Below are 26,502 nucleotides of genomic sequence, written 5' to 3'. Positions count from 1 at the left end.
TGATAACTTTTAACTGCGAATTCCTGAACATCAAGGAAAAGTTTGGTGTACTTATTTCAAAACTGAGTGTGTGATTTACCTACGTGCCTTCTCAAGAAATTACTAACCCTATATGAACATTATACTATTTCTTGCCAGAATATCAACGTTTCATTAATTCATTGTCACCTAAATAATGAACCATACATAACTGCTTGTTTCTTGATTTTCAAACAGTTTAATAATCTTAGTTAATTTGAGCTAAATCAAGTGGCGCCCATTTTTCATAATTGAAGTATTGTAGTATCTCAAAAATTATAAACCCACGACCTAAATGCTCTCTGGCGAACAGCTGCCGTTCGCATTGATGTAGCGTAGTGAAAATTACGTGACACATTCATGATTCAAAGTATTGTCCATCGCTAGCCACTACTTTCACCCATCTTTCAGGTAGCGTACGTGTTGAAAAAGCTGGTCATTTTTCCACGAATCGATACAATTTTTTACTTTTTTATAAGACCATAAGTGCTGGTCAGTCAGGTCATGTTCCATTGATCGAAACAAGTGATAGTACGAGGGAGCAACGGCAGGAGGGGTACGACCACATTCGCAAAATGGGGTCGAGCATTGTCATGCTGTAAAATCACTTCATCATGTCTCTCGTTGTATTTAGCCGTTTCACCTTTCGTGGCAACCAGAACATAGAAGAAAAAACTTCAATGCTCGGTTCAAATGTATTAATTGCATTCGATAAGGATCGCCTGTGATAAACTACGCTGAGCTGATCCCACCAAATACTGTGCATGACCTTGAAAACCTGAATATTCGATTTGGCCGTCGACGTGAAAGCATTTGCGTTTGAAATGAGTTTTGATCAAGTAATTCACCAAATCTGCATCTATGAAAACCTTCTCTCTTCCTCCGTCATGCTGGTCTTCGTTCGCTACTGCTTTGAAAAAAGTGTACCATTCAAAGAAAAAATTGAATTCATTAGACTGAATTAGGTATTTTTCTATGCTAATAACAATATTTCGTCGAAACGTTTACAAAATATAAATTTCGAAGTCTAAAGGAAAAAACTTATCTGAGTAGTAGTAGTAAGAAAATATTGAAATTACATTAATAGTTTTGAAGGGCTGCATGAAGTAAATAAACCCACAAAATTTGAACATAATCTGACTGCCGATTCTCATTTGATGGAGATCAGAAATTTAGGCAAATTTCCATGAATCACCCTGTATCTCCGAAACTTACAGTCTTGGGATACAAAACAAGCCACTTTTCAGAAAGGCCTGGATGATCTGCATTCACCACTAGGCTATGGCCAGACACCCATGTTACACTCTGTATAATCGATAATAGACAAACTTGAATAGAATTTAATCACAGATTTTTTTGATTCTGAAATTCGAGAGGGTAGTTAAATCAACCTCATTCCGTATTGACAGCTTAGAATACTATGATAATAACCTCAAAGGAACAGTTAAGACGTAAAACAACCAAAAGTCCATAATCCAACAAAAATTAAATGATCAAATAAAGTTATTTATGAAACATTGATATTCTTTCATGAGATCAAAATCAAAACCACGAGTGTTATGAATGAGCTTTCGAAATTACTATTATACATTAAATTTTCTAATTCACTGAGTGTTTATTGAATAGAATGAAATATTTCCACAAATATCGTTTAGTCATTTTGGAATTGAAACATTTTGGCTAGAGAGTTCCAGATACCAACATAGATGTAATTAAATATAACCATTGAATCTGTGTGAAATTGAGATATTCTCGCACGATTTGGTACTACAAGGTATGGTTGAATGAACGGATTCACCACAGTATTGGTGAAACAATTATACCAGTCAATAATCATTACAAACCATCTACCACTTCATAGCCCTCCACTGCTGAATAAAAACATTATCACACGAATTGAAATCGCATATAGGTATACAAAAGAGTCACATTTAACCCTCGGTTAAACCTATCTCAATTTCACGAATGTTATTAGGTATATCTCCACAAGCAGAATAGTTATTTATGCAACAAGTGCAAAAAGTGAATGCACCATGAATGCCTAACGGCCTCGTCGGACAATTTCACGTCGAGTGCAATAAACAATTTTTGCACGAGTTGCATACAACATTTTTTCTACGTTCATGCAAAAAGCAAAAAATGATTTATTGAGGTGCGGCACTAGGTGTAGGAAAATGAAAAGCGCAACTTGAATACTTTATTATCAATATCGATTTGCATTGAAACAGGATATATTATTTTCAACTTAGCTCTCATTCGCGAATATGATCTGAAAAAAGTGAAAAGAAAAACTGTTTCTCTATTTATGATTTTCGTCAATTACATAATTTCACATTATTCAATTTTTTTTTTAAATATAAATTTAAAGGGAAAATATGAATCAGAATTTGTCCTATAGAGTTGAGGTGTTCAAATTTTACTACATTACCATTCATTATTTCGTCATATTTCTCAGAATTAAAAAGATTAATTCGATGTCGTGTTTGCAGAATTTCCGGAGATTCATTTTCATGAATTGTCTTGATCGAAAAAGAACACAAAAAACATATCAAACGAAAAAATCAATGTCGAATTGTGTGTAGTGAGAAAGATTAAAGATACAAAATAATTAATAGTTATTTATGTGCAAAAAGTGAATGTTTATTGCACTCGACGTGAAATTGTCCGACGAGGCCGTTAGGCCGAGTTGGACAACACGCCAAGTGCAAAACAATTTTTGCACGAGTTGCATACAACATTTTTTCTACGTTCATGCAAAAAGCAAAAAATGATTTATTGAGGTGCGGCACTAGGTGTAGGAAAATGAAAAGCGCAACTTGAATACTTTATTATTAATATCGATTTGCATTGAAACAGGAACTAATACGTTACGAACAATTTAACTCAAACTTTATTTTTACCCTCAAATTTGAAAGTGAATGAACAATTGGTGCAATTTTCAATATAAATATTTCGTAGTGAAGTACTTTTTAAATCCACTTCTTGATTTGATACTGCTGTAAACGTACTAGTACTTGGTAACTGTACATCGTTATTTCCTTCAGGCTGAAATATTTGTTTGTCATGATGACAGCACGTTGAAGTAGAATGACAGTTGAGTGCAATAAAAACTTTATTGCACTAGTGTAATAAAGAACTTCTTTTTCCACTAAATACAGTTAAATAAAGTTTTGCTTTTTGCATGAATGTAGAAAAAAAATATTAAAAATTCAAATGAGGGACGACGTTATTATTAGTGAGAAAATTCCATAAAATATAGCAATAAGAATTGAACCGTCAATTTCACCTAAATATGGATAGCTATCCGAAAGCTATAATAACAACTATCTACTGTCGATTTACCTTTATGTATGGCACATTCGGATACAGTTTCATGGTCTTCGTTCCACGTTCCATATTACATCCATCATTTTTAGTGTTGACGTGGATATAGGATGTATTTCTTGAACGACGTTGAACTTTTGCACTAAGCACATGTGTTAAAATTTAATTCACTCACTTCGTAATACATTCGATTTCTGAACTGGATATCAGATGATCTTTTCATTCAGAATATAATTTGATTTAAAATGTTTTATTTTTCATTTATATGAAAACACATTGAATTGATGGTACCTGATATAATTTAGGAAAATGTGAACAATTTACCTCATTAGCGAAGCCCAAAAACGTATGTCACTGCTCATTGGAAGCCCGGAACTCATTTGCGCGGTCTAGATCCGGGCTTCCCAAAAAAATGTGTATAATTTGCATAATAGACAAGGTATTGGAAGCATTGTGATAAATATTGGGAAGGAAAATTATTTTTGTAAGGCTGCAACGATTTTGTACGCTTCGGTCCATGTTACGCTACTGGAATTTTCGAAGATGCGGTAATTTGTCAGTTGATCTTGTACCATCGGTCGGAGCGCGGATGCGCGGATCTAGAGAGAATCTTCTGGGAGATTTTCAATAGTTGTCGAGACTTCAGCAAGGATACGTACCTAAGATTTAGATTTCAGTCATTATTAATTGAATTTGAAATTTGGAATCTAATTTATCGGCAAGAATTGTGTCGGGATTCTCGGTAAGTGTTGACATGAATATTTGTATTCAACAAGTAATAATCTCACCAGAACGAATTAATTTAATTTGAAACAGTCGTTTTTTTTAGAGTCATCCATCTTGTCGAAAAGTATTTCAGGTTTGGTAGGATTCTTTTTGTGTCAAACAATTTCAACAAAACTCCTTCTCAGGTTTATTTGATAATAAATGTAATGATTTCTTTGTAATTTCTTGGTTAGAAATCCGAGAAGGAGTTGTAAATTCAGTTAACATATTCAAATATAGTTGTTAATTTTCTCAAAGCACCTTACTTGGAATTGGAACATCTGAAACCTTTCTTGGGATTGAAAAATATCAAGAAGTACTTCCTTGAGATACAGAATTTGGCATAGTACGTATGTTAAGCCTCTTTAGTTCCTGAATCTGAAAGAATACCTGGCATTATCACATCAACTCCGTTGAATGGGGATTGGAGTACTATAGCTTCCTGGTAAGATCTGGTGTTCAGAAGGCTGAAAATAATTTATAGAAGAGGTTCCATCCTAGTAGCAGAGTAACTCATTTAAAACCGATTTAAGTTAAGTTTCTATTTCATTATTTGTTTAGAGTGAAAAGGATCGATCATTGCATATTTTAATTTTATTAAATTTGTAAAAACCTGGGTAGGAGTTTTGTTGCCAAATAAGCCAAACCACCCCTAGAAATTAGTCTTTAGAGTCTCATGGGCAATTGTAACGTTACAAGGCTAGCTCTCGAACAGTCTCTATTGCTCAATCTGAATAAATGTTGTTTATAGTTTTTCGGTCGTCGGCATGATTTTGTTGGTTCAGGAGAAGTGATGAAAGTGATGGGTCAATTATACCATTGAGAGATAGGTACATCTCGGAATCTTGGGCTCATTTTATGGTTCACTCAGAGTCAGTTCTCATGTTTCTGATTGTATAAAAAGAGTGTATATATCATGTTCAAATTTTTAAATGGTCGGCAGAATATTTCTTTTTGCTTCGTTGATTTTATCACTGTTCAACTACTGCGAGGTTTTAAAGGGTGTTTTTTTAGAGCTATAGAAGTTTAAATTGCAATAAAACAACGATGAATTATTCGAATGACATGAATTTTATTTATCCGCAGGATAATCTTAATTTTTTAAATATGATTTTTGGCATATGACCGCCACGGCTGGCTCGGATGTAGTCCAATCTGGACGTCCAATTTTCGATGACTTTTTCCAACATTTGTAGCCGTATACCGGCAATAACACGGCGAATGTTGTCTTCCAAATGGTCAAGAGTTTGTGGCTTATCCGCATAGACCAATGACTTTATATAGCCCACAGAAAGTAGTCTAGCGGTGTTAAATTACAAGATCTTGGAGGCCAATTCACATGTCCAAAACGTGAAATTAGGCGGTCACCAAACGTGTCTTTCAATAAATCGATTGTGGGACGAGCTGTGTGACATGTTGCGCCGTCTTGTTGGAACCACAGCTCCTGGACATCATAGTTGTTCAATTCAGGAATGAAAAAGTTAGTAATCATGGCTCTATACCGATCACCATTGGCTGTAACGTTCTGGCCATCATCGTTTCTGAAGAAGTACGGAACAATGATTCCACCAGCCCATAAAGCGCACCAAACAGTCAGTTTTTCTGGATGTAACGGTGTTTCGACATACACTCGAGAATGAGCTTCACTCCAAATGCGGCAGTTTTGTTTGTTGACGTAGCCATTCAACCAGAAGTGCGCTTCATCGTCAAACAAAATAAAATGGATGTAGTGCGCGATACGTATTCCGCACAGAACCATTATTTTCGAAATAAAATTGCACTATTTGCCAGCGTTGTTCAGGCGTGTGTTTACTCATGATGAATTGCCAAACTAAACTGAGAATAAATCACTTGACAGCTGTTTAATTGGTCGCCATCTTGAACAGTAATGCCAATTTAAAGTTATATACTTCGAAAAAAATCACCCGTTATATCCTAATTAGTATTTAATTTTTTTATCCAATCGAAAACCTACAGACAACATCACCAACATAACCCACTCCACTGTCGGCAAATTCATTCGATGTTCAGTTCCCCCACCCCCCAAAAAAAATATTCCATGCGCCATACTGGTAGATGTTACGATCATTGGAATCCTAGGTTTATTCGAAGCATCAATTTAGGTCCTTTTGTTATTTCATTGATCTAAAAGGGATATTCCGTTACTCATTCCTGGCTTCCCCTTCAGCAGACAAAACATATTCTGTTCACGAACATGTTTTGAATTTTTGCATCCCAGATAACATAACCTCGACTGGATGGAGCACGTTCCATTGTCCATTTCAAAGAACAACTGGAAGCGCATTCGGGTTCAAGGAAAATTAGAATTCACAATCCTCATATTATTTGGCCTTACAAAAAGCTGACACGGAAATCATTCTGTAATTCAAGACACGTTCTACACGAGACGTAACGATCAATTTTTAATTCGAATCGAACGTTAACGTGAAATTAACTTCTTTTCTCACTTTATTATCGAATTTATTTTTCTCATTTTATTCGGAATTTTTGTGCTGTCGTTGTTCGAACAAATCTTTTCGTTTCGATGACTTCAGTATTATGTGCTATCGATTGCCTGTCCAACAGTAAATACGATAACTATCGAATAAAAGAATATAGACACTTGAAATTTTCAGGATAAGTTCGGATCTCTAACACTGCTGGTGAGTTCGAGTATGGAAAAAAACAGTTACCTTCGTCATTTAGATGACAAATAACACGCTAATATCATAACTATTGTCCGTTCAAATATAAGTTGGAGCAATATAAACAAAGTAAATCGCATGGTTTACGCATACGAGTTTCCACTCTTAGTGGTCAAATGGTCCATGAATCATATCCCTCCTTTGTCTTTAAGTGACTGCCGGGGTCCTACTCGCAACGGACTGATGGAATACTTCAAGAAATGGACATTCAAAGTGAACACATCGAAAACAGTTGTAATCTACTTCGGAGGAACAACAGTAAAGAAAGAGAAAGCAGGAAACGTCAAAATAGAAAATCAGACGATAGAATGAAAAAAGAAAGCAAAATATCTGGGAGTAATACTGGATGAAAGAATGAAGAGAACAGAAAAAAGACAAGGCAATTGCACGGCAGACTGTACCCATTGCTCCACCCTAAAAGTAAACTTTCTTTAGAAAAAAAGCCGAAGATAATAAAAATAGTGGTAATACCAAGCATTACGTATGCAGGAGTTACCTGGTACAAAACGAAGGACAATAATAATGATCAGTTGCAGAGTACGCTAAATTCAGTAATAAGAACAGCGGTTGGCGCCCCATTGGTATATAACTAACCAACAAATCAGAGAAGAACTGAAAATTGTGACTATTGAAGAAATAGTCATTAAACAAAAAAAGAAGACAATAGAGACGCAGAAAGAGCACGAGAATAAGGAATTAAGAAAGATAATACAAATCAAAATAAGAAAGACAGATAAGAGGAAATACCTCTTTCAAAGAACTAATTAAAAAAAAAAGTGATATGAAGTAGGGAGGAAAGCCTTCCGATCAGACAACAGCAGAAAATAGGAGAAATGAAATTAGAGGCGAAGGAAATGTAATTTCCGGACCTTGAACAAAAAGAAGATCTGAGTACTCGCAACGGAATGTGGATATCAATTGTAAATTAATGATTTGTATATCCATTTCACAGAAGAGTAAGAAATGAATTCTATGGATTGACTTCTTGAGATCGTTACCTGAAATTCGCGAATTTTTAATTTTCTCAAATTAAATTGCACATTCTTATATGGTTGTGAATTTTGTTGAAACTAACATCGAATACGAGAGTTAATTGAATTCGAAATTTTGTGATTATGTGATATTTTTCGTTATAGAATAATCCATTTTTCATTTCGTCTCTGTCATGTTTCTGACATGTTTTCATGCCAGTCTTTACATCAATATTCAATATAAAATTGAAGAATCCCCGTTAACTTATAATCTTATGTATGACAGTCCGCCAATTCCTAAAATACAAATTGGAATTGTGCACATATTGAGTTCACCTTAGGAGAAAGAAATGTGGGATTTAGATTTTCGCTGATTTATTTATGAAATGAACCTTTTTTTATTGTTAACGCAACTGAGTTAAATATGAGTAACTATTCATATGTGAGGATAAATATTGAAATGCATATCAATGAAGACACTCTTGAATAGCGAGGAAGTAATGTTAACTGATCTAATAGTCATATTAACGTGAGCTTCTTCTCCCAAAAATTCAATTACTATTAATGTCATAATTGTTGGAGAAATCTCAGGTTGGCAGAAATACAATTTTATGTATTTTCTTGGAAAAAAACTGATAAAAGAACACCGTAGAAAACTATGTAGACAGGAAAGTGAGTGGAGTCAAAATACAAAAAATATGGACTACACACTACGTGATCCTAATATGGTAATGTGAAATCTGACAAATCTGTCTGAGCTTCATAATCCGTACACTTAGTACGGAGTACAAATTTTAAACTATCAAAATTTGTATAATCGATCAGTAATCTCTCATAAATTCATACTTGATCATTATAGTGTTACATCTAGTTTCAACCATAGTAATCCTTACAGGCGAGAGCTGCTTCAAACTTTGTTCATTGAATTTGGCTCAGTCGGATGTTAACCGAGGATTCCCAGAGATGGTTTCACAGGATGAAAGCCGAAATTCATATAATATTCGCAACAAAATTGAGAGGGATTATTGAATGAACAAGCCAGGCGTATTCAGGGAGTTTTTATTGTAGGTATGATTTATTGACAGTTTTCATCTTTATCCCATGGGGCTTTTCTATAATAATCTGATCAAAATAGTTTGAATGATATATCGTCAAACTCAATTGATATTTCGTTAAAAGTTTTAACCACAATTTAATTTCAAAACAATTATCAGTTTCACTAATAAAGCCTAGAATTTGAGTCATTTGAAATCATTGATGAGCTTTATTTCATTGGGCAAATGTTTGAATTTCATATATATTGTGGCTCTGTGCTTAAGTAAGTGATTATAATGATGAAGAACGATTTTTTCTACAAGTATTCAATTCTGATATCAGGAAGTTTTCATTCATCAGTGGGTGGTGGATAGCTGAGGAGGAAGAAGAAGAAGAAGAGTACCTTCACTTTCGGCTAAACAGCCACCTTCAGAAACACCATTTAGAGAGGAAACAAAGAGTGAGTTCAGCAACAATTTGAGACTTTAGTATGCCAGGATCTTACTCGTCAAAGAAAAACAATTTTTTGCATCATCGAAGCAAAACGTCCAGCATAAGTTCTCGAAATGTTGATAGCGAAAAATGGGGTCATTATTTGAAGTGAGCGATTTGTAGTGACACTGCCTGCTCAAGAGATGGCGTTATGGGCGTCGCGCCACTGTTTACTTTGTCACTGGCGGAATCATAAAGATCGCCGCGTTGCAGCAGTGTCACCTCTCCACGATTGTATGAGAGGATGTGTCTTAGGCAGAGATCGACGGATTGCATAACTGAAGAGTCCACCAGCGATGTCGGCATGAAACACTGAAACTCTGGGAGGCGGCGCACCTCGCGAACGTCTCGCCAAAGTAGTGGTAGCTGGTAGCGTGTTCATCGGACACAAGCGACGATGACACGCCGAGCCTTTCATTTCCGCCTTCACAGCTCGCTTGCGCTTTCCCCCCCAGGGTATACCTACACACCTCATGCTCTGGTAAGTCATCGGTGCTGGTAGGAGAGTGTGTAGTGACACTGTCTGCTCAAGAGATGGCGTTATAGGCGTCACACCGCTCTTTACTTTAGCCCCAGCGGATTCATAGGGATTGTCGCGTTGAATAAGTGTCACCTCTCCACGATGGTGTGTCTTAGTCCACCAGCGATTTCGGCACGAAACACCAAACCCCTGGGGAAGGGCACATCTCGTAATTTGGCTCGAGAACGTCTCACCAATCATTAATCGAATATAACGCTCTGATCGGGATGAAATTTCCAGACCTATAAAATTTGGGGTGAAGATTACGAATTCGCGGTAAAAAAAATTGTAATCGCTTTTGGTTTTTCCAAAAAAAAAATGTTTTTTGTTTACACTTATTCCTCTCATACACTGTTGATTCTTATTCGATAGATATTCGTCCAGTATTCAACATCAATTATATTTTCGCATTTTCTAACATCAGTATATCCAAAAAACCCAAAGAATCAATATCCACAGATAACTCTAATGCTGTCATGATTTCAAAACTACAGATTCAAATGAAATATAATGTTGCTCCTTTATGGGAAATAATAATTTCATTCGGATTTAGTCACTAGAACCATAGACAATTCGAGCAAAACATCGAAACATAATTCACAATATTTCCTTACCTAAAAAAAGGTATGACATGGTTGCATAATGTTTGAACCAAGTTCAAACCAAATTCCAACCAAAACCGTCTCATACACCACCTCATCTAGGTAAATGATCCAAAGTGTTTGTTTTAATCGCCTTGATTTTATTTCCCTAGTTACCTACTGTGCTAACTTATCCAACCTCGATTGAAGAATTTGTACTCAACAAACAAAAAATACGACAACCCTCGACGGAGCTCATCCGAGATCGCAAGAGAAATAAAAATCACCTCAGCAAAAAGTTCTGGACAATTGCCTCGTGAATATCATTCGCTGAATTTTCCACTCCACCAAGAATTCATTCATACAATTCTTGAAAACTCTCCCCTATTGTTCTTCCCCATTTCTCGACTTCCACGTCTGCCGCTGCAGTTCACTTGAAAATTCTCGGAAACTTCGAAACTTTTACATCCAGTGACGTTTCGATGAATTTTACGATCGAGAAGGACCGATTTCCATATGGATATCAGCTTCGGATACGAGTGAAGAAGTACTCAAATATATTCTCTCGAAAGTTGATTATGAGTCAATTCATAATAAGTGGATAGAAAGATCGTATTTATAATTTTTATAACAATTATCACATTAACTAATGAAATAATTGAAATTGACCAAATTTAGCAAAAAATTCAAGATAGTTATATTGCAATGAAATAATAAGTATGAGGAGAGGATGTTATTTATTACATTTCGTACAATAGAAATGGTGGGTTACATAAAAGTTTTATCGTGGTAATTTACTCGATCAAACCATTTCTGCGTTCGAAATTACAATCGACGAGTTGATCGGTCAATCAAAGTTTTATGAAACCCATCGTTACTATTTCAACTTTTCATCTTCAATATTTCAAACCTACTTTTTGATGGAATTTCATTGTTGAATTCCTATCAGTTTTTTTTTGTAATATAAATTTAGGATTGGTTTTGTTTCTGTCAGAATTGAATTGTGAATTAAAGCTATAAATTTAAAAATAGCACAACAAAATATTTGGCGCCCAACGTGAGGCCCACATTATGTTTTCATTATCCATAAGAAGTAGATGGCTTCGAACGTTCTCTCAATCAGCATTTTGAAAATTTAGTGTGTGTCCAACTCACGTGAGTGAGTGATATCTAATTTTGCATCGATTATTTTGAAATTAAGTTTTGAATTAATTTCTGTTTTTCAATTTCAATGAAAAGAGGTTCATTAGTACCTAGTAATTATTGGTGAAGTAAGTTCTATCTGCCATGATAAAGATAATATATTTGTCTTATCTTATGTTGTAATCTGCCTAAGGCCAACTTTGTCTGAGGAATTATTCAGCTCTTGAAATATATTTGGTACATGTGTGAAAATTATTGGAATCAAGAAATCCCTTTTGATTTTTCTTTGATATATCACTGCTGAATTTGTTAAATTCAAATTTTTGGAGAAAAGTATTGATATTCAAATGAAATAAGCGCATTTTTATTGAAGATCATTTCACTCATTATTCATTTATTCAAACATTCATCCAATAATTTTTTATTAGGGGTGAAAAGAGTAAAGTTAATATTTATTTTATGGATTTCTTACTGAATTCATTCTGGTGCTTTTTATTTTTTTTTTCATGATCAGAAGCAATTGATTGAAAACTGAGGAGTTGCTGCTGTTTACTGCAGCGGATTTATTCCATCCTTGGTTCGTAGAATCCATTTGGAGGGGTATGAGAACTGGTTCAAGTCAGAGGAGTTTGGAAAGTCAATTGAATTTAGTATTTTCCTTTATTTTTCAATTTTTTTTATATTTCAAACCTACTTCATGATAAAATTTCATTGTTTAATTCTCATCAGTTTTTTTTTGTGATTGAAATTAATATTAATTTGTTTCTGTCAGAATCTAATTGTAAATTTGAGCTTTGAATTTGGAAATAGCCCGAAAAGACCTACTGCGGATTCTGTAAGAAATTTTGTTTTCCTTATAATTTCGAAACCATGTTTCCGATCTCGATGATATTTTGAGTGTTTATATAAAATAGGAGGGGAGGCCTATGTCCGATATCGGAATCACACAGGCTGCCGAAGTAGAGGATGAAGATATAAAGAAGTGATTCATGAATAGATGACAACTTTGTAAGCGGATTCCTCTAGCAAAAATTAGAATAGTTCATCATATAAATTTTTTTCGAATTCTCGCCCGCTTGGAAAGATAGAAGAATTCGAAAATTCTGATTGTTTTCTCATATACAGATGATAGCACCAGAACGGAAATTGGCAGAAACGATAACCTTGTTGAGAAACTCATAATCAAATTTTTTTAACGTATGGAGAGTTGAAGTATCTAATCCCATAGAGTATTTGCGTAAGTCTTTTCCAATAAATAGAGATATTTGAATAATGTTAGCATCATTTCATTTTTCAGTTGATTTTCGTCAGCATTTTTGAACCAATAGTTTTCTAGTTAATCAAAGCTTTTACTACTGAAAAGTCTAAATACAATTCTACTGTTTCTCGATTTTTCAGTAGATATTTTCTGATAGTGAGCGGAAACAGCAAAACCACATGCAGAAATTGCAAAATAAATAAATGTCATATATGTTAGAACAACGGATGAAAATAAATACTTCCACATTCCACGAGTAACTCGAATGTGCGTTAATAAAATATTCGTCCAAAATATTCCGCCAACATTCCTTCCATACTGTAGCCGGAAAACGCGCTGTCATCAAAAGTTTCAACCGTCAGATTCTCCATTAAACTACGGCTTGTTTCAGTTTAATTATTCCTGTAGGAGGACGGAAATTCGCCTCCTATTGTCTCATCCACTAGCTCAGTTCGGCTTCATACAAATTGGAGTTTTGAGCGTTCTAAAAGGTTTGGAGTAATTGTGTTAAATCATTAGGCAGACAAGTCAGGCTGAATACGATTTTCGTACGATGTTGCCATTGCCGTACATAGTTCGAACATCTGATAGCCTCAGGGTCAGACTTTGTCATAGAAACAAGTTTTTTGTTTCCTATTTTTGAAATTTAGAAACGGTAAGAGTATATTCTTCGAGAACTTGTTCGAAAGCTTTCATGTAATTTCTTCATGAATCTTACACTTACTCAAAATATTTTGTAATAGAGTGCCAATATATTTGTGAATACAATAAAAAACGGTCATTAATGTGGTATGAGAATCATTTTTTTTTTAGGAATTGATACTATATCAGTTGACGGATGTTTCGAAAGATATATTTTTCCATCTTTATGGTTCCAGAACATGAAATGACAAAAACACAAGGGCGGAAAATAACATTAAGAAATGGGAAAATATAAAAAAGATTTAAGGGTTTATATAAAAAGGCCGCCGGTACTTGACTATTGTTTATTTACACTATGTACAATTCAACTTCAATTGAATGTACAGCCACTGAACTTTCGTCTATCGAACTGTCGGAGCTATTTTATTCCGTCTAATTGTTAATAGCCTAATTATCAAATTATTCGAGTAGATCCGTCTATATCTAACGTCGAATTATCTAACTATCTGCGTCTACTATTTTACGTCGAACTCTATGCGTCTATCACGTAGAATTCTTCAACCTTTTCCCGTCTAATCTGTAACGTCGAATACCAACTATGTCCGCCCCTTCTCTAACGTCGAATTCCACCCTCGTTCTTATGTATCGTACTCCAGTCTCAAGTCTCAAGTACCTCTTCCCCTTACGTCTCCCTATATCGAAAAGAACTGCATGGTCCACCGTTTTATCGCGTAGTTTTCGTCTCGTAAAGGCAGTAGCGTATCATTCAGTTGGGTGTTAAGAATTTGGATCCCACATACATCAAGCAAGCACTTGCAAGGTAACAAACTATATTTCACTGGGACCATATCTGTGAATATTGAGATTATTTTGAGGATAGAATTATTTTAAGCAATAATTGAGATATGATGACTCTGGCTGCTCAAGGGATCGATGTGTCTCATCCCCAGAACGCTGGTGGAATTGTCAATTAGGCAACTCAACGGTCTCTGCCTGATACACTTTTCCACTTTTTCTACTCCATGGTGGAGAGGTGACTCTACTGTAATGCGACAGCCACTGTAAACTCGCCGGGGCCGCGCTAGAGTGTGGCGTTATTTGCTTCACGCCACACTCTAGCGCGGCCCCGGCGAGTTTACAGTGGCTGTCGCATTACAGTAGAGTCACCTCTCCACCATGGAGTAGAAAAAGTGGAAAGGTGTATCAGGCAGAGACCGTTGAGTTGCCTAATTGACAATTCCACCAGCGTTCTGGGGATGAGACACATCGATCCCTAGAGGAAGGGTTCGAGAAAGAGTCGTCTAAAAGATATCACAAGATACTGTACTATTTTTATAATCTGACATAGATTTTTCTCACATGTAGATGTAAAGTGAATTGAATTTTCTACAATCATTTGTAAAATTATCATAAAGTTATCATGAAATGTTGCAAAATATATTTTTTCGGCAACCGTCCGGGAAGTGCTCACTTCCCGGACGCTTTTTCTCTGAGAAAGTAGCATTTCCCGGCCTAGTCCGGAAAGTACGTACTTCCCGGACTAGGCCGGAAAAGAATCATAGAATCCATAACAACCGAGATAACGGCTGACAGTTCATATGAAATTAGTTGTCAAAAATTTGCATGTTTTTTTATCGCAATCGTAATAAAATATGGAAAGCAGCAGCGATAGTGTTATTTTACATGGTTGCCGAAAAAATATTGTACGCAACACGCCCGAAAATGGTTTTTTTGGACTCACAGACTTCCAGGACGAGCGTAAGCGAGTCCTGGAAGTCTGTCTATTCGTCCAAAAAAACCCTATTTTCCGGACTTGTTACGTAAATTACTATTTCGAAATGTCGGCGAAATGATTTGGTATCAATCTCTTGCAAAAAGGTTTGATCCTTCTAGCACAAAACTGACAATACTCAATTTAGTAATCTGGGCAGTAATCAGTCAAAACCATTCTACACAATGTCATATTCACCAAAAATCATAACGTTTTTGAAGGACTACTCAACACTTAGGAATGAGGAGCAACTTTAAGGATATTCCGTCTCCTCTGATATTTTTACAGCAATATTGATGTCTCACAGGGATCCATATTGCCTGCAATCTCCCTCTTTTTCAATAGCCAACTTGATTATATTCGGACCTCATGTCGAGTACAATATCTAAATGAAAGTAAAAACACATTTTATGTCTCTAATTTTATGTGTCATTCGAATTACAGTATGAGTTTCAGAACAAGAGTATATTCATTTGAAACAATTCAAAGCTATAGTGGGTGATAAGATGTTCAGTTTGAATGTTTGAAACATAATTAATGGTTGCAAAATGGTGAATGCGAAATGTATTATACAGGATGTTTCTCAGATGATTTTAAGAGAAAAGTCCTAGATACAAACGTATTATTGAAATGCAGGGTGTTGAATTTTTTTTTTTTTTACTTTTTTTCTGTTAGCATCTGGGGATATTCAACTGAATTTTCGCATAGATCCTGAAAATCAGAATTAAAATCAAACATTTATCCCGAAATCTTCAGGAAATTCCAAATTATCAAAAAATTCAGTAGGTAAGCTATGATGAATAAAATGGTTACCGGTTTTGATGTTGATTTCGCCAGTCTGTAGCAATGATTCATAAAGATCCGATAAACTCGTATAATCGTATAAAAAGAAGCATCACAAGAAACACTATGTCTTGAAATCAAAGCGATTTCAGGTCCATGTTTATAGGACTTTTTTTTTAAATTATAGAAGTAATCTCCCACTTCTGGACCTCCAATTTAGAAACACCCTGTATTTCTTTACATCATTCTATGAAATACTATTCAGAATAAAAAAATAGTGCTAATATTCTGAATGAATTACAATATAAAAATCAAGAGGAAAGCAATGATATGAAGATTACTACTATTATTATATTCTTCTTGACTTTTTCACCATTCCGATGAGATACTATCCTCTTGAAATTCTTATTCTTCATATACAAATAGAATTTCAACTCGGTCAGTTGGTTGTCAACAAAATTCTTGTGTTTTTTTCAATATTCTGCTCAAATTCAACATATTCTATATGTATACAAAATCAAAACCTAACGAGTTTGTTATAATGGAAATATTGAATATTTCTTTTCCATTATTCTTGTTGAATATTCTTTGGTTCTGATAATGAAACCAACTTGAAATTTCCATTTCATATCAAAACCCAAGATATCAAATTTGTCGGTTTTAGTCACGAATTATTTTTTAGATATTTTTCCTAAATTTTCCTTGTTTTTCGTTATGCTATCAACATGAGACTGCTTGCATTCAGAAGTTGCCATCTCGGAGGAAAGTTCTCAACTCGGAGGAAAGTTTTGAAATCAACAGAAAAATTGAATTACAAAGGGTCATATCACGAAACCCCTAATTTTACCCATCTTGGAAATTTAAAGTTTCTGGATCTTCTCTAAAGAAGTTGTCGTATTTTCGGACATACTCAAATTTAATCACGGATCTAGAAGTAAGTCGAACCTTATCGTTAACGATCATTCTCGACTAAAAATTCGAAAATTACAAACATCGTTATGAAATGATAGAGCGATCAGTTCGGCGAACGAGCGTTAAAAAAATTATTCATAGTACTCTCCAAACGGACAAAGTAGCCTCTTTCGCACCAGTACTTGATCGGCACTGCCTATCAAGTGGACACCATAGGTGCGTGCTTCGTTTCAAAGTCGAGTAGGCCGATGAATCCCTATTGTGCACAGCCAACTGGATGGCGTTCATCCAGTGCCATTTATTCCAAAATACGAACTGCCACGCGTTAAAACGAACGTTGATTGTTTCGAGTGTTCTTTTGTTCTCGCCGCTGCTGTCCCAATGGTCGAACGATAGCCGTGAAACGAACAAAATGAGGTTTGATGACCATCCTGAAATGAAAAGCTCCAAAAGAGATGTAGAAATTGCTGATCGAATCCGTGATTTTCGACAAATTTACTCATTTTCAGTGAACGTAACAACGGGTTCCTTTTTGAAAGGTTCAACTTCTCATTAATACGAAAATGATTATAGCATTTTCATTTTGTTTTTTAAATTTCGTAAAATCTTAGTGTTTTTAATATATCGATATGACAGAGGGTAGAATTGAGTTTTTCATCGATACTGATTGCATTGCCTTTTACATTTTTTTTCACTTCTATGTATATTTCGACATTTTTCCACAACTGTCTTTGAAATTGTTCTGCATTTCCATTGAGATTTGCTTTAATATCCTTCAATTTCAACAACAAGTAGAGTAGATCTAATAGTCCCACCAATAATTCTCATAGAAACGTTAAGCTGTGCATCAATTTTATGAACATGAGCACTATTGAACCAAACAGAACAACAGTATTCAGCAGCAGAAAAAACCAAGGCCAAGGCTGCTGTACGAAGAGTGTTGGCATCAGCACCCCATGAAGATCCTGATAACTTTTGGAGTACATTATTCCTCGACTTCAATTTCAAACGCAAATTTTCTAAGTGAACCTTGAATTTCAAAGAAGAATCAAGTGTAACTCCAAGATATTTGGGGGCAAAATTATGATTCAAGACGGAATTATTGAAAGTTACTCTCAATTTTCTATGTTTTTGTTGATTATAGAGAATCAAAAAGACAGAAGAGCAAACTACCATGAGAATAAAAATGGTTTTGAGAATAAGAATAATAATGTTTTCACATGGTGGTTAGTTGAAAGTTCGTGCCACAGACAGAAATGAAATCTTCCGAAAGCATTTGGGTGGAATATAAACATGAATAAACATTTCAAGGAGTCCATCCTAAAAATTGTTACGGATAATGAATTGTTTGCATTTTATTTTAATACAATTAAAAGTACAAATGGAAAGCAGTTTCGCGAGGTTGAAGAAAGGGAAATATCTAAAATAATCCAAAAATTCTAAACAAGGCCAGTGGATCATGACTGTATCAATATAAAAATAAAATAAATAATTTTATATTATGAAAGCATAATATATGATGGTTCATAGACAATTTTTAATTCCGGAAAAAGTACCTCCTCAAGCCGGAATCGAACACGCAACTTCCGAATCACCAGTCCAGTGTTCTAATCAACTGAGTTACCCAAAGAGTTGAAAGTTCCAAACGCATATCGCGGAACCGCTCCTCGCGGAATAAAATGTTAGGAGTAGTGTCCCTTACAAACTATGCAGTTCGAAAGGGTCAGGGAAAGTTATTATGCTGTTATAATTAATTTCAGACATGAACCAATCTTTCTGATTTTATATTTTGTTGACCTTTATTAGCAAGCAATAAATAGATCGATCGGTCAAAATCTCAGGCCGTTAGAATTTAGAGGTCGATATGAGTTTTGGAGTTCCACAAGGATCTGTATTAGGGCCTTTTCAATTTGTTATTTATTTTGTCTTCTTTCGAACGAAAACAAATCCGTATTCAAATATGTTTTGGTTGTGCAAATATAGAGTAAGATTCAAATCAAATTATAATAATAATAATAATGTTATCGGATGGAATCAAAATGAGTTTACAAGAAATGTTTGTCTGAGGGGATACTGATTTGCGTTTCAGTGCGCATGTATCCAACTGCTTATTTGATGCTTATATGCAAGTATGAGTTATTTCTATGAATTCAAAGGTATTCGAATAAATCCAGTAAATCTACTGCTATGTCATTTTGAGGCAGACTTTGGATAAAATTATTGTTTTAGGCTCATGGTGAAGAATTTTGATTTGAGAGACGGTTGGATTGAGAAACAGACACATGTTCAAGGTTTAAGGATGATTCTACAGTACAGAAGAATAAACTCTCCCTAATTTATGCGGGCTGAATCTTGCTCCCAATGTTCAATTTTATTTTATTATAATGAAGACCTTTATTATTTGCTGTAAGTTTTATCATCATTGAAGATTGGTTTGTTTCTTTATGAGCTATACATAAGAAATATTATAGAACCATTATGAAACAACAAGTTTTGTTACATTTTCAATTTAAAATAGAAAGGAAATCAGATGAAGGACGAGAAAACTAACAGTTTAATCATTCTATAAGCATTCTTGAAACAAAAATGAAAACTGAATCTGTAGAAGGAAGAAAACAAAAAGGTTTTCTTGGTCCCCAGATGTACCAATGTTTGATTTCGAACATAGTTATTGATATCAAATCAAATTGATTTGTTTTCGAGTTGACTAAAGTTCGATCAAAATAGTGAAGTCGATTTGTCTCATCACCTACTACATGAAAATGATGGAATAATGTGAGAGTTATAATTACTTCACATTTTCAAAATTCATCTTATCCATTCAGAAATCGACTGTACCTAACCTTTTTCTCATCGAATCTTAAAGCATAAGTGTATGTACAAGATAAAAATCAACACCAATCTCAAACACCTCACCCTTAATTTCACTCAGCACTTAAACTCACTTTTCCCAAAACATCCCACTCCTTACTAAACGTTGGCGAATCACATCTTCACATCTCCCAAACCTTCAACGCCAACGCGATCCATCTACGCGCCAACCACACGGTCCGTTTCACACCGTCGGTGTCTTCTACGTTTTGTCCAACGGACACTATCACCTTTCACAGCCGCCTAGACCGGTCATATGGCTGTCGCAAGAGGAGTCCACAAAGGAGAAAAGATGGCGGACACTCCAACGTCAATTCAATTATGGACTGAACGTGTTACGACGTCTACCTTGCAATCTATCGATTTTATCGTTATTCTCGTCCGATGCCGTTACATATTTCAAACTGCTGAAAAGGCTCGTTTGAAGGGTTTCCTCGGGGAATTGGTAATCAGGGATGCATGCACGTGTGTGGGCGCGATGGGAGCAATCTGACGGTCAGGAACGGTGCAATGGTCCCGGTTTCAAGGCCGCCTATTGTTTTATCGATAACGTGACGTGATCCGTGTTGATCAGACTTTGATATGGTCGTTGTTTTCTGTTCAGAGTAACGAGAAGAATTGAAACGTTGGAGAGTTCGCTTCAGATTCTGGCTCAAAATTATGTACGGATAGTTTGATTCTTGTCAAAATGGCATCTTTTCAACTGAAAGTGGAATTCATATAAGTAGGTATTATTGGGGGTTAACTAAGGTGCAGAACTTACTCAAGAATCTATACCCAATAACTCAATATATATATAATTGTTAAAAGAGGATAAAATGTCGGCTGTTTATTGCCTATTTCTGGTTGCTTATTGCTCTGGTGTTTTAGCATACAATATTCTATTCGGTTCTGTTTGTTTCATTCTCCTTTCAGTAATATTTTAGAATGGAGTATCAATTTGAAATTTGATACTTCGATCCAATAATAATTGGTGCCCCACGTTGGGCGCCAATTGTTAAGGATCGACAATAATATTTTTAATTCTAGGATAGAATAAATTTGATTTGAATTTGTAACAAATATTGGAGGTTATGTTACGGTTACGATTAAATTTTACATTGGATGAATGTCAGTTGTCTTCAGGAAAAAAATTTAACATATTTTCTTGAGATGCATATGCATTCTTCATACTATATAATCGTTTTAATATTGTAAATATTCCATATTTAAGTAAACTAATGATTTTTCTCCATTTCGATTATAGTTGACAAAGTGCATATGTTCGTAATCTCAAGAAAATATTTAAAATTTTTTTCTGAAGGCAACTGACATTCATCCAATGAAAAATTCAATCGTTACCGTAACGTAACCTCCAATTCTAATTACACGTTCAAATCAAATTTATTCTATCCTAAAATTAAAAACAATATTGTCGATCCTTAACAATTGGCGCCCAACGTGGGGCACCAATTATTATTGGATCGAACCATCACTTTTCAAATTGAATACTCCATTCTAAAATATTATTGAAAGGAGAATCAAACAAACAGAACCGAATAGAATATTGTATGCTGAAACACCAGAGCAATAAGCAACCAGAAATAGGCATTGAGCAGCCGACATTTTAAGCTATCTCGCATATCAAAGCAATAAAAGCTAGTTATAAATGTACTCCTCTGAGTAGTGTGATTATTATGTTGTGGCAGTATAAGCGAGGAAATATAAAACGAAGACAATATTGTATTCATCCATCAATACTACTGGAGATGTTAGCACCTTATATTACCGAAAAAAATATCAACTATAAAGATGCTATTACCGCACAGAAGAAATTTAATGTTGAATGCCACAAAATTTTCTTTATTTCCAGAAGGTCCTAGAAGATTCTAATAATGAAGAATTCATTTTCACAATATTTCTGTCTAGTATTATTATTTTAAAGCTTTCAAGCTTTTAAAAAAACACTCATTAACAGTCGCATTTTTAAAGCAGAGCCATGAAAATCGAATTTACATAAACTGTCTCACTTTCAAGCAAATTGAATTCCCTCGATTCGAAGTATCATAATAATTCCACCCAATCGTACGATTTATCATGTTTGCATTCGCTCGGTGAACCTGCTATGTCGACGTTTGGTTCCACTCGACGAATAGCTCAAACCACTTCATCATGCAAATAACACACATCTTCTCATGCACTGAATGCAATTCAAATTTGCGTCAGCGTCGCCACATACTAGACCCAGGGGAGCGGAGCACGTGTTGCCCTAATCCTTCATCTCTTCCACATTTGTCAATATTGCCGAAGATCAAGTCGAAATTGTTTGAAGACGTCTTCTCTACGATATGGGAATATATGAATCTCTGTGGAATCTCTGGTGTCCATATCGGTATTGAATGTTCCAGAATTGGGACAACGGAATTGGAACACGGAATATTTTGATTATCCGTAAAGGTAGAAAGCTCCATTCAATCCAATTACCACGGATTTATTTCCAAATAAACCGACATACATTAAAGAACAGGGAATTATGGAGATTTAGTAGAAAGCTATGAGCTGAAATTTTCTACTAGATTTCAAGCAATACACTGCGCAAAAAAATTAACGCACATTATGGAAATCTCAAATTTATTCTACAACTGAAGGTGTTCTCAATGAGAATTATTTTTATCAGAATTATGCATGCTTATGTTATCCACTTTCAACGTTCTTCTTCAATACAGATGTTTTATCCCAGCAGGAATAAGAAAAGATGAGATTATCAGATTTTGAATGTATTGGCTGCATTCTGAAATCAGTTGTTCTCGATCAATTCTAGTGATCCATAGTTTTTCTTTCATTTGATTTTCTACACTCGATCGCTATGCAACGCGAAACACGCAATTTGGCCCAAGAGGAATGTGCCCAAGCGGTAGTTTTGCGAGAAGAAGGGTGGACATACACAAGAATTGCAGAAAGGTTTGGAGCTTCCCATACAAGTGTGTCCAGAATGTTGCAGCGATTCAGGGAGACAGGCATGAATGCCTGAAGACCAGGAGAGGGTAGACCACGGGTAACAACTGCCATTCAAGAACGTTACTTGAGAGTTTCTTCGTTGAGACAACGGTTTGCAACCGCTCGCCTCTTTCAAAATCAGCTTGAGCAAACTCATGGGGTGCAAATTAGCACTCTGACAATAAGAAAGGCCTCGTGTCGCGGCAAGAGGCCCAGCTCTTACCCCAGCCCATCGAAAAGCGCGTTTGGATTTTGTGAGAGAGCATATCCATTGGGAAGAGGCTGATTGGGAAAGAATTGTCTTCACAGATGAGTCTAGATTCTGCCTCTACCATTGTGATCGACGTTCCCTTGTATACAGACGTCCACATGAAAGATATGCTCAGAGCAATTTCCTGAAGACTACTGGTTTCGGAGGAGGATCGATTATGGTATGGAGTGGAATATCTTTGACTGCTCGCACAGACCTAGTGGTCGTTGATAATGGAGCTATGAATGCTGATAGGTATATAAGGAACATTTTTGAAGAGCATGTTGTGCCATTTGCCCCATACATTGGTGAAAATTTCATTTTTAGGGACGATAGTGCCAGACCCCATCGTGAGCGCATCGTTCAGGAGTACCTTGAAGAGGTTGAGTCTCTCGAATGGAATGACCAGCAAGAAGTCCAGATCTCAATCCGATTGAGCAGGTTTGGAACAACCTCAATAGAAGGCTGAGAAGTTCAGAAAATCATCCAGAAAATCACCAATCTTAATGACTTAGGAATCCAACTCAGAGAAATCTGGGAAGGATTAGATCAGAACATTTTAAGATCACTCGTTTTGAGTATGAACCGTCGTTGCCGAGCTATAATTAACGCAAGGGGTGGAAATACCAAGTACTAAATCACTCATCAGCATTCCAGTATTTTGAAAATTGTTTATTTCTCTTCTTTCACATAAGATTCCTGAATTTTTCTTTCATTTAATGTGTCTTGTTTCGTTCAAAACCTCCCCGAGAGAACATAAAAAATAAGTTATAAAGTCAATGTAGAGTTAACTTTCATTAAAATTGAGATTTTCAGAATGTGCGTTAATTTTTTTGTATATTTGCATTTCCAAGAAAGAAACTCCTTACATCACGTAGGTATCATTGATAGTACCGATAATATCTCCAAATTATTTCGTTTTAATTTTTCATTCCTACATTTATGGAGCAATAATATATACTAACTGACAAAAAAACTGCAACACCCAGAAGAAGCTGTTTGAATTAAAATTTTTTTGTTGTTGGTGAAACAGCAGTAGTACAGCAAGGATTAAATGAATGAAATTTGAAAAAAAAAACGAAAGGTTCAAGGGTTTTTAATGAATGAAGAATCGCAGAACTGCAAGGTGTTATTTTATTCTGTCAGCAATGAAATATGTGGTACGAAGTAGTATTAGTATCTACACACTTTGAAGGTACATATGCAGAAGTACTTGCTCACTCTGTTAGCGGAGTTCAGCAAGAATAAAATATATTTCAATGAAAATCTCATTCTTCATTATTTCTGGTTGTTGATTTCATGAATACCATGGTTTTACTCTCTTTGAATAACAAATAGTGTCCACTGTCAGTTCGAATGAAAAAAGCATGCTAACTGGCAAGAGTTCGATTAAATTTCCATTTCCGAGAAGGTAAACAAATATAACTCCACTCGACAAGTGAGAAGTTGTTTGTTTTTACGCTAGTATATCATGCCCGATTTCAAAATAATGAAATCGACTCTCTCACTTGTAACCGTGATAATTAATTTAACATGTTACTTCGAGTTGTTGGGATCATAGGTTGATGTTTTCGTTTCAACATTGAACAATAAAATAGACTGGAATGTTTGAGTTCAATTGAAATTGAATTCAATTGAAATTGAATTCAATTGAAACCTTTTTTCCGGGTGGTATAAAATGTTTCATAAATTTGATTGGTGGACAAAGATTCGATTTTTGAGCGAAGATCAGTTATTAATATTCAGGGACAGAATGAAAAAACCTTGAAAATATACTCAATCCTACTAGAATATACATATTCAGGGTGTTTCCTAAACATGCGGCAAAAATTCAGGGGGTTGTTCCTTGGACTATTCTAAGAATATTTTGTCCTTTGATGATTTTTGAAAAACCTATTTGTTTCGAAGATATAGGGGAAACAAAATTTCAGATAATAACATTTTATTATGAAAAATTACATGAAAATTCAACTCAACCTACAAAAACTGTTGAAAATGACCACCTCTAGCCAGCATACAAGCATCCAATCTTCTCCTCATTGACTGCCAAACCCTTTCAAAAACACCAGGATCATTTCTTATTAAGTTACACCCAGCAATGATCCGATTTCGCATCTGCACTTATCAATTTTTAGTCAAAAAACTGGCCGTTTTTAGTAATTGGAATGTTGTTAAACAAATTTAAAAATAAATTGTACCTACTTAGTAAACACAGTGCGGTACGCATTTTTATTTAAACTATTATTAATTTTAAAAATATGAAAAATGTTGTTCGCCCTGTATCTTCGAAACAAAGAGGTTTTTCAAAAATCATCCAAGGACAAAACATGCTTAAAATAGTCCAAGAAACAACCCCCTGAATTTTTGCCGCATGTTTAGGAAACACCCTGTATAATACAAATATTGTGAAGATGATACAAAGGGTCCCATTTCGTATATAGGTATTCAACAAGTATTGTATTCTTCTCGAAAACTTGAAATTAGCGTTGTTGAAACCAATTTATAAAAAGAATTTGATATGGAATTTATAAGCTCATCAGTGTTTTTACTGTGTGGTTTTTCCAAAATATTCGAAAAACTTCATGACCCACACCTAAAGGGCACGAGCCGTCACTGGATTCCGATTCAATCATATAACGGATTATTCAAGGGGAACAAGCTGTTGACAATTTTAGGTATTTTTTATTTTTATTTCAGGACAAGAATATTTTTTCAGTTCACACAAGAAAAATAATTTCCCTTTAAGATCATAGAATTCATATTATCGTCAGCATAGGTTACCCCTATTTGAAAGAAAACCAGCGTTACAAGCATGCCGAATCGGAAAAAATGGAAAAGGAAAAGAGTGTTTCCTTTGATCTCAGGAATCTTCGGTTGAAATATATGTACAAATCAAAGACTGACTCTGTAGAAGGCACGGAAAAGTACTTAAACATTTCGTAATTACTCATTTTTTTATGCCGTTCGAAAAAAATGTTCAAGGGAATGCGAGAATGAATCCTATGAGATAATCATATTCCGAAGAGATATGAGTCGATCCCAAGGAATTCTAGCAACGCAAAGTTGATCAAGTGTAATTAGTTATCTGATAAGACTATTCAATAATTGAAGTATGTTATACAGTCGATGTATACACCGTATTCCACTTCAATAATTTGGCAAAGAAGTTCACACTACTATGAAGTTCTGAAGGGAAACTAGCTCAATATTCGAAACTTCCACCTCGGTACAGCTAAAAGCCCTCAAGGTGGCTTATTATCTTGACATTGCTCTTTGAATATCAAGATATTAGAATACCAAATATCAAGGATCTTTTCTAAAGGGCTCCAGTCTTCACTCTTTATTCTCAGGAAGTCAAGGGGGTAAAATATGTCTTTTGATGGAAATAAGAATGTTTCTGAGTTTGTTTGTAGAGGCGGGTTGTAGGGTGAGCCGAAGTCGTTAGAAATGCTTTGTGTGCCAACTTTCTGTCAAGAAGAGAATTT

The 26,502-nt window shown here is 35.2% G+C and overlaps 1 protein-coding gene across 5 annotated transcripts in view; it reads right to left on the bottom strand.

Moving 5' to 3' along the window:
- The window catches only part of LOC123675051, a 167,064-nt gene that overhangs the window by 81,974 nt on the left and 58,588 nt on the right, over nt 1-26,502 (bottom strand). Inside the window, exon 1 of one of the 5 annotated variants that reach the window (XM_045610289.1) lies at nt 3,361-3,551. The exons of the other annotated variants lie outside the window; for them this stretch is intronic. Coding sequence (XP_045466245.1) covers nt 3,361-3,414 — 54 coding nt within the window. The 5' untranslated portion in view covers nt 3,415-3,551. Of the gene's footprint in view, nt 1-3,360; nt 3,552-26,502 lie in introns of those variants that run through there. 5 annotated transcript variants of the gene reach the window in all.

The sequence above is a fragment of the Harmonia axyridis genome, chromosome 3, assembly GCF_914767665.1.
Source record: "Harmonia axyridis chromosome 3, icHarAxyr1.1, whole genome shotgun sequence".
Classification (NCBI taxonomy): domain Eukaryota; kingdom Metazoa; phylum Arthropoda; class Insecta; order Coleoptera; family Coccinellidae; genus Harmonia; species Harmonia axyridis.
Note: the sequence above shows the minus strand (reverse complement) of the source record. Positions and strands in the feature narration are given on the sequence as shown.